The sequence below is a fragment of the Rhagoletis pomonella genome, unplaced genomic scaffold (genome assembly GCF_013731165.1).
Source record: "Rhagoletis pomonella isolate Grant_MI unplaced genomic scaffold, Rhpom_1.0 Rhpom_scaffold_00566, whole genome shotgun sequence".
Taxonomy (NCBI): domain Eukaryota; kingdom Metazoa; phylum Arthropoda; class Insecta; order Diptera; family Tephritidae; genus Rhagoletis; species Rhagoletis pomonella.
The window spans coordinates 60,748-74,858 of record NW_023459120.1 but is presented as its reverse complement, the minus strand read 5'-3'; the positions used below and the strand labels follow the sequence as shown (position 1 = coordinate 74,858).

Genomic DNA, 14,111 nt, shown 5'->3' with positions numbered 1-14,111 from the left:
AAAGCGTTCGCCATTCAAAAACCTTTAGAGCGATTTTCGAAAAAGCTTTTTCAATCGATGCGCCGAAACTTGTAGATTCGAATAGATCCAAAAACTTTTCTAAAAGGACCACCTAAACGCAGTAAAATCTGCATTTCCGGTGCGCAAAGTGAATGACCGGAAGTAACGGTGCTTTTGAAAAGTCTTCATGACCTGCAGATTATATGAAAAAATGTCACGTATTCGACTAGACTTTTTTCTATGTTCCGAATAAAAACTGAATTTTTCATGAATTGGGATTGATTCTTTGGCCTTTTGCGTATTGAAAACCAGTTTTAAATCTTTCAAAACCCTTAGAGGTTTCAGACAAAAAATTTCTAAAAGTGGTCTGGAGGAGCATGTTCACAACGATAATTTCGATACTTTATATCGCCCGATAACTTTCGTTGTGGCCTCGAGTGACGCCAAATTTCTTGCGCTTTCTGGAAATATACCGTTTTTGTTGCAAAAATCATAAATGTTAGTTTTATTTAGAAAAAACGCGAAAAATCGAGATTTTCTTTTTCAAAAAGCGTTCGCCATTCAAAAACCTTTAGAGCGATTTTCGAAAAAGCTCTTTCAATCGATGCGCCGAAACTTGTAGATTCGAATAGATCCAAACAGTTTTCTAAAAGGACCACCTAAACGCAGTAAAAATTGTATTTCCGGTGCGCAAAGTGAATGACCGGAAGCCGTTACTTTTGTTTCTGGCAAACTGTTTAAAGGCACTGCATCTGGTATTGAATGTCCGTTTGGTTTATCATCCAGTTGGAAGTAAATGCTTGGTTTGTGACCGTGCTAGAAGTATACAGTCGCAGTCAAACTGTGAAGGTCCCAGCAGGAAATGCTAACGCAAGTGCGCAAATATTTTAGTTATAAATAAACTCTATTTCATTTTATTTTTTCCTTGATTTGTTGTATTTTAAATTTCTTTAATATAATTACATGATTTATTTAAATGTTGAATAACATTTTTTTATCATTTTATTTACCTTTATCTTTAATACATTTCTGTTTTGTTTGACGACTTGTTTTCATAAGTGTTTTACATACATGCTACGCTACTTAGTTTCAGGTTTGCCTTTTTATTTTTACTTCTGTTAGCATAAGTTTTACGTTCTCTTTTCTTAGTTTAACGATTTTTATTCAACATTTTTGTTTTTCGATCGTTTGTTACGATTTACATAAGAATTTAACATACATACAATATTATTATTAGACAATGTTTTTCTCGTTTTTTTTTTTTGTATTTAAACATTTCTAGCACGCACACTTACGAATAGTATTAGTTTTAACGTGGTTTTATGTGTATGTTTATATATTGGTAAGCGCATGTTGCTGCTGTTTTATTGATGCAGGCAACATTCTTTTTTATTTAGTTTTTAGTAGAAAACAGTGGAGTTATTATTATGGTACAATAAAGGGTTGAAACAAGTCGGACTGTAAGCTTTTTTGTTCTTAACTTTGTTGCTAATTAAATGCTGCCAGCTACATTTATCATACAAGATCGGTATTACATCATTGGTGAAGCACTTGAGCGGTGATGTTTGCAGCATCTCTTTCTGAGGTAAGGATTGAAGATTTTGCTATTTAATTATATTGAAAATCTTCAAAAGATATCAGCAACAAAAAATATGATTGTACAAATAGTACACATAATAGTAACGGCTGCTCATGCTAACATCTGGAATTCTTACTAGGTTGAGGAAACCACAATAGACTGAACTAAGGCACGGAATTACAAGCCTTTCTTCAGTGTACTATAACTACAGGAAGTATTGGCGTCTTTTTAAAGCTTCCCCAAGTTTTCATTAACTTAGCTACTAAGAAAAACAGGTTTTGTACAGTGTATGCGTCTTTGAAGATTTTTGCTCTAGAAAAGAACAAAGTAAGGCAAAATTTTGAAAGAGTTTTCTAACGTTTCTCAGTTTCAAATTTTCAGTATTTTTTATCGAAAATCAAATTCCATTTATTTATTTTTGTTTTTTAGATATTGAAGGAGCACACTGGAGCTTACGTCGGACTAATATATTTTTAAATAAAAGTTGAAGGTTTTGAAATTTTGAATTAGAACAAAAAAGGAGAGACAAAATTCTGAGATGAAGAAAGCATTAGAGTTGTTAACCGTTCAACTTTTTCCTTCCCCGATTTTTTTAATTGAAAATTAAATAGTATCTACCGTTGAAAAATCATAAAGCTGGGCCTGCTAATGTGATTTCCTTCCTCAAACTGTAGACTAGTTCAGCAAAAAAAAACATGCATATTAATATGGTTTTCTAATATGATGGAATTTTACAATGTTTTTTTTTCAAGCTTATCGAAGTCCGTGTCTAGTTTTAAATTTAAGTGTTAGTATTAGCTTACGCTTTTATAGTTTTTCATTTCTTTCATATTGTTATTCTGTTTTATAATTCTATATAACTATTTTGGCGCTCTCACATACTTTTCCATTTCCTTGCACAATTTCTAACATTTTCTAATTTTTCCATTCATTTTTTAATAGTATGTTTTTTACTTTCACCTATCAACACAAATATAAATTTCAAAAAAAAACAATGCATGAAAGAAATTTAATTTTTCTCTCTTTATTGTTTTACCTAATTTTTTTTGTCCTATTTCATCATCTATATTCATTTTTTTACAACTAGCTTCCGTTTCTGTTAGTCACTGCTGCTATTTTTTTTGATGAAAGTGTATTTTACAGGGGCCTTAACGGTTATCAAATTTTGAACTAAATCGTTAGGTATAGATTTCTATTGTTTCGATCAATTTTAACCGTTATTTTATAATTTTTATATCTTCGATAAAGAATAACTGTAATTTTTGGACTTTTGTTGTTTCGATAAATTTGTGTTAGTAATTTTACATTTTTTCAATCATATTATAACCGTCGTGTTCAGATTTAATTTTTTTTCCTGTGAAAGATTTAAAACGGCCATAAAAACGGTTAACAATAAGCAAAAAATTTAAAATCGCAAAATAACAAATAAATTTTTCTAAAAAAAAAAAATAAAAATCCAAATTTAACGATTATTCTTGATCGAAAAAATAAGCATTTTGGAATAATCTAAAAATAAGGCTTGGTATTTAGCGATTATTTTTCGCCCCTCATATATAAACTAAACCATTCAGTTTCTTCTCCAACTTTCCCTTTCAGCGACCGATTTCCTAGTGGGATATTTTCGCTGGCTGTCAACAGATTTAGACAGTTTGAGTGCCTTAGTTGGCTGTTAGTTCGCAACCTGCTGCATTTTTATCCTTGAAAAAAGTTGGACATTAGCGTTGTGAATATCGATTATTTAGAAAATCTCGGACTTTTGTTTTCAGCGCCGGCTGTAGAATTATGCGCCAAACAACTTTACAGTTTTGGTGACTAACTTTTGGCTTTAACTAGTTTATATATTATTATTTTACATTTTGTTTTTTTTTTTTATATATATTTTTGTAATTTAATTTCCTTTTTGCTTCTTTTTTCTCGACTATTGCCACATTTCGTTTAGTTTTATGAGCTGCTGTGTTTAATGATTTTTGTTCTATGCTTTTTTACTATTTTTTGTTTTGTATTTTTTTGTGTGTTTGTTTCTTTTTTTTGATTATACATATGGATTTTAAACTTTCTTTTATTTAGTTACTAGCACTTTGTGTTTTTTTATTATTGGATTTGTTTTTGTTATATTAGTTGTTATGGTACGTAAGTTTAAAGTAAATTCTTTTTCCATGAAATTTTTATTTATTTTTTTTTGTTTCGTACTTTTTTGTTTTCAATTCCAGCACTTCAGCGCAAAACCATTGAAATCGTTGCTCGTTTGGCCAGCAGCTGCTAGAAATGTTGTTTGTTGTTTTTGGAATTTGCTTAGTTTCTCCCCTAGTTCTTTTAGTTCTTTTTTACATGCATTTAGCTAGTCGATTTTTTACAAAATTCATTTTTTTTTCTTAAAATAGGTACTAATTTACAAAACTGCTTTAAAAAGCCAAATTTTTTTTTGGCCTTTTTTTTAATTTTATATATTAAGGTATTATTTCTTCTCATAATTCTGTTTGCAACTACTTTTTACGCGCGAAAAGATAAAGGTAAACAATCAAATTTAAATTAACAAATTTACACACATTTTGCAATTAAGGAATTTCTCGGATTTAGTACACATGCATATACATATATATATATATATTATGTAGAACAATATTTTATAACATAACGTAAATTAAAACTATTTTGTGATACTCTGTTAGACTTGGTATTTTAAAGTTTTTAATAGCCAAATTCATAAAAAATTCAAATGACCTAATTTGATCGATCTTTTTTATAAGCAGCAGTTACAATTTTTTGAATTTTTATGAAAAGGGCCACTAATTTTTATATTACACTTAAAACGAAAACAACTCATTTTTTGTAATAAATTTTCAATAAAATATCGTTACTTAAACGTGACAAGGCGCCAAATCCTTTTTTTTTTTGAAATTGTTTAGGAGAGACGAAAAATCGATGTAGTTTTGAAAAAAGTGGACTTGGCACCTTTTCACCTTTAGGTAGCGATATTGTTTTCTTTTATAAAAGATATTAGATATAAAGCACAGTTAGTTGCCTTATCATCAATAAATTTTCCCACTTTTCTTATTATTGTTATTTTTTATTTATTATTTTTTTTCAACGCCCTCAACGCCCCAGTCTGACGCGGAAAATTCCAAATTAAGTGTAAAATTTTATCAATTAAATCAACAAGTTACATATACATACATATGTTTCTGTGTGAGTGGGTCTATGTAAATATGTATATGTATGTAGTATACTGTATGTCTAAGTAAATAAGTATAAGTGTATGTATGTAAATATATGTAGTAATTATTGCATTTTTGCTTGGAAATAAAGCATCTGCAGCCACTTTTGCCTGGCAAAATCCTGTACTATGCTAGAAACCTATACGAAGCGGCGAGGCACAGTGTCGCAGTGTGGGCGAAATTTCGGTTAAAATCAAAAAACAATCGCGAGAAATTTAAGGACATTTTAAAAGCTTACGTAACCAGAGATAAATAAGCAGCTAAGGAGTACAAAAGCGAGCAATGCAAATTTTTTTTAAATCTAAATGAATGTTTTTTAGCAAAAAAAAAAAATATACATGCAAATTGATTAAAACTGAAAATCATCCACCAAAAAATATTGAATTGAATTGAATATTGAAATCGATATTTCAGCACTCAAAGCAGCCGCCATTTGGCAACTCGAGTTTTCATCGACCTTTCACAGACTTTAGCCGCAATCATATAACAATTTCAACCTCAATATTACTATGAACAGTTTTCCTTCGCCGCTGCGACGCTCATTGCCTTCATTTCTCTTTTCAAATTAACTTTCGCTGCTTCTAATTTCCTTACCCTGCCCCTATTCCTATCCCTGTTTATTGCCTAACCTCGTACTTCCGCCTCGTTTAATTCCATTCCGTTTGCACTCTATTTATTTCAGCTCGACTTTATGACTCGTCTCGATTGTTATGCACCCAACTGGCTGGCACCCATTGTGGTTCGCGTTCCAATGAATTAATCTCGGCCAGCAGCTGTTGATATGCCCGATCTGTGTCGTTGTTTATGATTATCATGTCGAAGAGATGACCCCAGCGCGCCTCCATGTCGCGTGCAGTGGCTATAATGTCTTTGAGTTCCTCCTCCTGAAAGAGATACGAGATTATTTAATAATGATAGTCAAAAGATGATGAGTTTGTAAGCTACGATCGACTCAGTCCAAAACAAAATAATAAAGTGAATTTTATCAATGCAAATCTACGAGCCAGGGAAAGAGTTTTTAGATGCACCGCTGTCTGAAGGAGCACTTCAAGGGCTCGCGTCATGCGGAAATTTTCCGCTTGCATAAAACCACCTGCGATAGCTACAACCCGACTGTTAAGCGATACTTCAGTAAATTATCATAGTGTAGATCTAACTGACGCTTGAGGCAACCACAGCTCGCCTTTTGAGCTTGGACGCCGATAACTGCATTCCTGGGACTATGATTTATGAAGTAAGTTAATTGGAACTCAGTAAACAAGGTTCGAGACTTGGTGATTGCGCCAACCTGGCAAAATATCCCAACAGAATTTTAAGAGTAATACTTCAGAGAGGATGCGACAAGCTGACATCCCCTGAGCGAAAACCAGGACATGCGCGATCGCATTGGTCTTTCTGGCCAAGGGCAGCCGAGGGCGGTTGAGGGCACTCCTCACACTTACAAAGCCGCAGCTCTCACTTTTGGAGGGGGTTTTACCGGGTCACTGTCCAATCCGGACCCCGTATGTCGCAGTTGTCTGGAAGATGACGAGGGTGGAATCACTTCAACACATACCTTTTTAGGTGCCCTGCGTTTGCCAGGCTAAGATTGTCTCCCACATACTTAATAGCCCCGAGCTACTCCGGGGTATTGAGATTTGCCGAATTTGTCAATACATAATCGGCTCGGGGCGTTTTATCGATTAAGTATTGGGTGCCGTTCAGAATGTTGTATCACAAAGGACAATCTCTCAATTGTCTAAGTGAGCCCCGGTTGCACGGGCTGCCACCTAACCTAACCTAAGGCTTGCGGTGAAAAATGGTATTTATAAGACGGCAGAACTGCACATCAAGCCCTTTAGGCGTATTTCTTTCAGCTCCCACGCCGGAATTTATATATTACAGCTAAATAAAGTGCTGGAAGCCTGAAAATTGATGAACGCCTAAACAGGCGTTCTATTCTAAGGCAAATACTGGGATCTCAGACTGCTAGATCATGGCAACTTGGATCTTTAATTCTTCAACTTGTCGAAGAGATGTTGTGCTCCTGATTTGCTTCTTAAAAGAAATAATCTTCTTCCACTCACCTTGAACGGTTCGCCATTTCGGATTTTCTTCTGCCGCAGTTTATCGAGACTCGGTGGCGCCACCAGCACCACATACGGCTTCAAATCGGAGGCGCGCAACAATTTCAAACTCTGTGGATGGAGGTTCAGTACACAGATTTTACCGCTCGCCACCACTGTACGTATGGCCTCCAGCGAGGTGCCTGCAATGATGGAGGAAATTCGAAGAGTTGAGAGGATATGCAAGGATATGTGAAAATTGCAATTTACTTAATTCGTTTAAAAAATAGGATATGAAAAGCACTCACACATGTACACACAGAGTGAGCATGTATGTGTATGTATGTACATATGTACTTTTAAATTACTCACCATAGTAAGCCTTCTCGTATTCGCCATGTTCGACGAAGCGGCGCGCCAGTATGTCCGCCTCAAAGGCTTGGCGCGTGATGAAGTGATAATCAACGCCGGGTACTTCACCTTCGCGGCGCGCACGTGATGTATCTGCAGGGCAAAGAAGGTGCAAAAGAAGAGGCAAGAGAAGACAGCAGAGGTAAATAAAAAATTAAGTATGTATGTATGACCGCAAGTTAGAGTGAGTGAGAATAAATGAGTAGATTAAGGGGAGGTGGAGGTGGTGTGGAACTGAAGTAGTTGCAGGTAAGCGGCTTGCGCGGCACGGCGTAACAGATTGGCTGACATATGAAAAGCATGCTGTGCTTGTGGTAAGCAGCTTATGTGTGCGTATGAGTGTGTATGCATGAGCTTTTGCGGCAAAAGATAAGCCAAGGATGCTGACAGCGCTGTACTGCTGATTGAATTGGAGGTGAAAATTTTTGGCTTTGACTGCAGCAATTAAGTCGTTAGTGACACAGGTCTACAAACAAATATATTCTTGAGCGCGAAGATGGTAGGCGCGCGCCTTTAATATGCGTTTTATATTGCAAGGCTACGAAAGGATTTAAGGGCAAGCTGCCGGATGTATCTGCGTTGGTTTGGCTGTGCGCGCAGCGTGCGCCGTGTGTGAAGTAGAGCGCAAGGAAATCGCCGCTTAATTACTTCTGCGTGCGACTGTTAATCAGATATATTAAAGCGAATGGAAAGTAGGAAGTATTTTCACAGTGGGACGAAATGGGATTGCGATTACTGAAAATTTCTAGCTACTTTTTTCAACTCTAACTAAATGAAGAGTGCAATTTAATTTTGTGTATATTTTTTTGAAGATTTACCCTTTTTCAGTTTCTCCTCTAACAAATAGAAAACTAAAAGCAAAAACGAAACAGGAAAATTTTTTGATAAAAAGGCGAGTGTTTAAAAAATCTCGCGAGCAAAAATATTTTTAGGCAAACAAAAAAAAAACTAAAAAGTAATGATGCAAATAAAAAAATATTTAAAAGTAAACAAATTGGAAAATTAAGTCGCAAAATTCGATAAAGAAAACCACTACAAAAATCGGCTAACGAACTCAGCTTCGTAATATACAAACTAATAAGAAATACAATAAAAAATCTCTTTTGATCCAAAATTATGGAAAACCGGTAGTAAGGAGAAATTTAGCATTCTACAGCCGAGCCACGCACGCCGAGCAAACCTACAGCAACGATTACTTATTTTCCCCAAACTCACGTGGCACTGCCGCCGAGAAGCGATCCGAGTCGGCCATCAGGCGCTGGCGCAGCTCGTGACGTCCGATATTTGGTGGCCCGATCAGCACAATGGGCCGTTTGTGTGTGGCACGTGGATAGTATAAGGCGACCTCTTCGTAGGTGAGTATTTCCTCGGGGTCCGTTTCATCGGGCGCCGTCGTTGCGTACAACGGATAACTGAAGAATGAAAAAACTATTAGTACTTAACCTTACAATTTTTAGATGTTCGCTACTCACCCTGCTTCCGAGCTGGCCTTCTTCTTCTTCTTTCGTCCCTTGCGCGCGCACAGCAGCGTCGCACCCTTGTTGCTATCCTTGCCGCGACTGCGCGCTAACCCCGCCTCCTCGGCAATGGCCAACTTCATGGTCTCGCGCTGATGCTGAAACGATTGACTAGGTATGAGACCGGCCAGCGTTTGGTCCTCTTCGCCTTCGCGATACGCCTGCCACCAGTTGGGATCGTCGCGCGAAATCACGTGTAGCACATCACCTTTCTGGAAGCTGATGCCGAGCTCGCGACATGGTATGTACAAATCATCTTCGGGGTCGTAGTCGAAGTGGGCGCGCACATGCAGCACGGCATTTTCGCGATGGCCGCCGCCCGGTGGTGGACTGCCCGCGGGCACAATAAGAAAGGTCAGCGTACCCTGCATGGAGCTTAGCAGAGCGCACACCTCGTTTACCGTTTTGCCGCGCAGCTCTTGCCCGTTCACCTCGAGTATTTCGTCGCCTTCGTGCAGCAGCCCTGACTTCTCGGCAGCTCCGCCACGCACTATGCGTCCAATGACGACCGCCTCACCCTCGTTGCGCACCGTCGCGCCCAGCGGTTCCGTGGACTTCTCAATCTGTATGATGCGTATGTTGTCGTTCTGATCGTTGAGCGTGCCGAAGCAGGCGCTCAATGGCGGCGAATCGGCGCGCATCGGTTGCTTCATAAAGCCACCATGTTGCGGCGGCGCGTGCTGTGTCCCCGCTCCACCCACTACATTCGGCGGCAGTGGCATGGCACTGCGCTGCGCTAGCGGCGGCGGCACCACAGGTGGAGCCACGGCTGTGCCGCGCACCGCTGCGCTCTTCGGTAGCGGTACTGGCGCAACACTGGCACCCGCTGATGTCTGCTGTGGGCTGCTCGTGCCGCTGAGCGTTGGTGACGGCGTGGCATCGGTGAGTGTCGCTACGCGATCATGCGCTAACAGCAGACCCTCCATTTCATGACTCGTCAGCAAATTACCCAGCTCAATGGCGGCGGCGGTATTCGATTGCGTCAGCAGTTCCACGATATCCTTTTGTAGCGTAGAAGCATTTGCGCTAACCGGGTTGGCAACCCGTGGGCGACGGCGCTGCAGTACCGCGGCGCGCGCAGCAAGCGCATGAGCCACACCCGCGCCGCTCAGCACATTGTGGGCAGCCGACACTCGGCCTGCAAGTGTGGACATGCCATTTTTGGTGAGTTGATTCTGCAAGCGTGTCAGCGCGGCGATCAGCTCGCCGTAGCCTGAAGAGAGAGTGAGAGAGAGAGAAACAATGCTTACGACTAAAAATTTATATTCAAGCTCTAAAGCTGTTGTGCTCACCATTGATCTTTTCGACCTCCTCATCGTCCATATACGCCTCATTCTCCACACCAGTTACACGCTCCGCAGCAACCGGTTGCTGTTGTGCTGCTGCCTTGTTGTCCTGCAGCGCCTTGAGCTTCCGTGAACCGCGCAGACTGTTGCGTAGAAACTCATTTTGTTGCGCGATGCGCTCTTCCTCTTCGCGCCGGCGACGCAATTGCTCCTGAAAAACAGAGAACACGAGATTGGTCAGTTGCAGCGCTTGCCAGTTGTGTGTAGCTTTGAAGCTGCGTTGGAAAACAATCAGCGCGGTCGAGAGAAATATGGGCAAGTAGTGGAGTGTGGATTGCGCGGACATTTGCTCCATTGTGGCAGCAAACGAAAAATCTCGGAAATTAGTTCATATTTAATTATACAGAAGGCAACTTAGTGGAAGATAAACAGCGAATGCAACCCTACAAATGAAAGCAGGCAAACTTTCTTTTCTGCGCGCTTTCATCTTCCTCTGGCCGCACCCAACACGTTAATATGAACGTCCTCCCCAGCGCATTTGTGCCACTTAATCTTCAGCAGCAAAACAATTCGCGTAATTTAATTAGCTCGCAAATGGGGTGAATGGGCCAGTAGGTCTGTGGCCGCACAAAGCCGAGGCGGCGACAGGGTGGGGGCGACAGCTGTAGTCAACCCTACGCGCGCGTGTTAAAACTGTGGCGTACTCGGCAATAATAGTGGCGACCTCATGCGACTTGTATTCACACACATACACTTTATGCTTGCCACATAGAGTGGCAGCACTTGAGCGTTTGCTCAAAGACATAAATGACAAAAACAAATCGCTACACTTAGAGACTGCAGTTGCTTGATAGGCTATTAGGAGGGTGGGCACTTAAGAGATGACAGGATGGAGGGTTAAGTATATAAATGCTTTGATATTAAGTAGGGGGAGCACCACAGATACCCCTCGAGGGAAAATGTTGAAAAGAAAATAGTAAAAGGGGTATAGGGCGTAAGGAAGTTGAGCGAATTAGTTGATGGTTGTGAAAGAAAAAAAAAATTAGCGAAAAAGTAATTAATAAGCCTTTGAGTTTCTTAGAATAAAAAATGGAGGACTTAGTATTTTAATGAAGTTTCTTGTATGGTATGTAATATATACATACATATTCCTTATGTAGAAAGATTATATTGTCACTTGAGAATGATCTTGAGTGATAAGGTGTATACATATTTTTTATGCAGCAGTTGAGAATTCCAAACGATTACTATGTAGGTATAAGTGAGTCTTAGAACAGACGTGAGCACTAACACACACAGTGCTCTGATCATTACCCTCTCGCTTGCCAACGCGACAGTTACGCTCTGTAAAGACCTCCTTAATCTCTACCTACATATACCTACTCAAATAGCACTTTGATTTGGCGGATACAATTTTAAGTATGGAAGCGAATGAATAAATAGTGATAAATATGTTTTTGACCCTGGCCTGCGTGGGCATCACTTAGTGCGATGAGAACAACGCCAACTGCGGCTTTAGAGGTGCTTTCTGACCTGCCTCCCCATGGTAATAAGAAAAGGCTCTAATGTTTAAAGCAAGGCTCACCTCAGGGGACAGTGTAGGGGACAAGAAGCTCATACACCCTTCCACCCTCAGGGTTATATTAGGTATTTTTTCCCCTACAGGAATAACTGGGACAACGAACGACTTAAACCCCGAAAGCCATATCTGGTATACTGACGACTCTAAGACAGACGACGGCTTCAGAGCAGGAGTTTACGGTATGTTTTCTACAACCAAGTGGGGCAACCAAACACGAGGTAACCTCAAATCTGGTGTAAGACTGTCTTCAAATTTTAATACGGATCGCCTCCAGGAACCGGGTATACCCCATATGGGCACCAGGAGAGATATTCTGGCCAGAAAAGGGGCTGCACAAGGATTCATAGGCCCAGGACCTTTTACCGGTCTGCCATGGAGCTTCGTTAGGCGAATCTACTATATCTGGGTGAAGAACGAAGCGCAATATTACTGGACAAATACAGAAGGTAACAGATAGGCCAAGTCCTTCAATCCGGATATGGTAAACCGAAGAACTCCTTCACCTCAGTAGGTATGAAGTAAGAATTGTAACAGGCTTTCTTACTGGCCAATATAGAGTAATGAAACACCTGTCAAACATAAGAGTTATTAACTCTGACCAATGTAGGTTGGGCAACCAAGAACAGGAAACAGCAGAGTACATTATGTGCCACTGTGAAGCCCTCACCAGGGCCAGACTCCGCTTCCTAGTATCACCGTAGCTAGAAGCAAATGTCCTAAATGGGATTCGGCCAAAGGACCTAGCGAGGCTACTTAGCAGTACGTACATGAACCCATTGACACCCAGCTCCTCGGAATATACCCCTGTCGCTACACCGTAGTCCATCTTGGACCCGTCAGTGTAGATACAGATAGCTTCCTTATCGACTGCTGCATTCCGTTTTGGATAGAAACTGCTCCCGTACATTCAAGCCAAAATCCAGGCTTCATACCATCGAGGTAAGGCCTAAAATTGAACTATGTCCAAAAGTTCTCGATCCCCACAGCCCAGACTTACTGAGTCGTACTGCTGAGTACATCGCGGTTTTCTTTAAGTACACATCAATGGGCATCTTATTGAGAACTAGATTCAGTGCTTCTGAAGGCCAGGGCTCTTTGTAACATACTTCGTTTACCGACCTCGCATAGTTTGCCTAAGGCTGGTCACTATACTAGGGCACTGTTGGTAATGATTAGCCTATCAAAATGATATCAAAAGTACTTCCCTAAAATTTCGACCTGAGTAGCAATGAAGTCGCTTCGGTGCAAGAGCTGAGTCGAATATTTTTATAATAAACACCATTTAAGTCTACTCAGATAATTATAATTAACAGCACAATCAAGCCACACACACTTTCTTAGGAAGCTTTTCCTTACACAGGAGAGGAGCCATCTCTGGCATGAAGGTTAAATTAGACGGAGCTAAGTTCAATGTAGCAATCGCCTATTTCTTCAAGCCAGTTTTGAGTGCAGCAATAACCAAGCACTCTTCACCCTTTATCACAATTTACCATCAACGCCACTGCCCAGAGGACCACCCGAAACCCACAGCGCGCCTTAAATGATATCTCTACTCACGCTCGCCACCCAAAGCCGGTTAAAAGTGACACGAATGTTTGCTTTGTATGTTAGAAAGTGTGCAACGAAATGTACACACAATACATAAGTGCAACATGCAACACACAAAGTAGGTACAACAAAAAGCAAACAACAAAAGATGTATACAAATAGCAACACTCATATTGTTTTGGAGCTGCTTCCGTGGCTGCCACATTGGAAACCTGTCAAGTGTGATTACTGGCAATCCATCAGAGCGCGTGCAGGCGGAAGCAAAGGCAAACATAGCAGCGAAGCAGCGATGGAGTGTTAGAAGGGTTGCTTGCATAATTTCAATGTGGGTGTGATGGCGTGGGAGAATGGTGGCAGGGGGGGGTCATGGCAGTAGCTAATAGCGACGAGCGCGTAGCGACACGAATATGCAAATGCGCGTGGCGGAGAGGTATAAATGCAACAAGCGGCATGTAAACAGCGCAACAAGAAAAAAAGGAAAAATAAAAAAAGGAAAAACTAAAAAGGAAAGTGTAAAAAAGAAAGCGTGAAAAGGGAATTGCAAATATAGTGCGAAGAAAAAAATCGCGCCACCCAAGGATATGTCTTTCAACGTTTGCTGCATTTTGAGTGGTGCGAGCGTTTATTTGCATGCCACACGCACGCTAGCACAATGAGCGAGCTGCAGATATTTATTTGTTGACATGCACTGCACACATACACACGAAAGCGATGCATGCCATGCGAGCGTGTGTGCGTTGTACATCAGCAATTGGGGCAGAAAATTTTATGAAAAATGCAAAAGTCTTTTTTTTCCATATTTTTCACATTTTCGCAACTTTTCGCTGACAAGGCAACCTTCAAAAAATGCAAAACGCTCGGCAGTGATTTACAACGAGAAACAAATGCACATAAATTTCGCATTACAAAACAGTCGTACAAAAAATTT

General features: G+C 40.2%; 1 protein-coding gene across 1 annotated transcript in view; it reads right to left on the bottom strand.

Annotated features, from left to right (window-relative positions):
* Window positions 1-3,769: 3,769 nt before the first annotated feature.
* LOC118751152 overlaps window positions 3,770-14,111 on the bottom strand; it is a 46,713-nt gene continuing 36,371 nt past the window's right edge. Inside the window, exons 3-8 of the mRNA XM_036485916.1 lie at window positions 10,060-10,264; window positions 8,723-9,980; window positions 8,466-8,662; window positions 7,212-7,343; window positions 6,861-7,042; window positions 3,770-5,678 (exon numbers count right to left, since the gene is read on the bottom strand). Coding sequence (XP_036341809.1) covers window positions 5,484-5,678; window positions 6,861-7,042; window positions 7,212-7,343; window positions 8,466-8,662; window positions 8,723-9,980; window positions 10,060-10,264 — 2,169 coding nt within the window. The 3' untranslated portion in view covers window positions 3,770-5,483. The remainder of the gene's footprint in view (window positions 5,679-6,860; window positions 7,043-7,211; window positions 7,344-8,465; window positions 8,663-8,722; window positions 9,981-10,059; window positions 10,265-14,111) is intronic.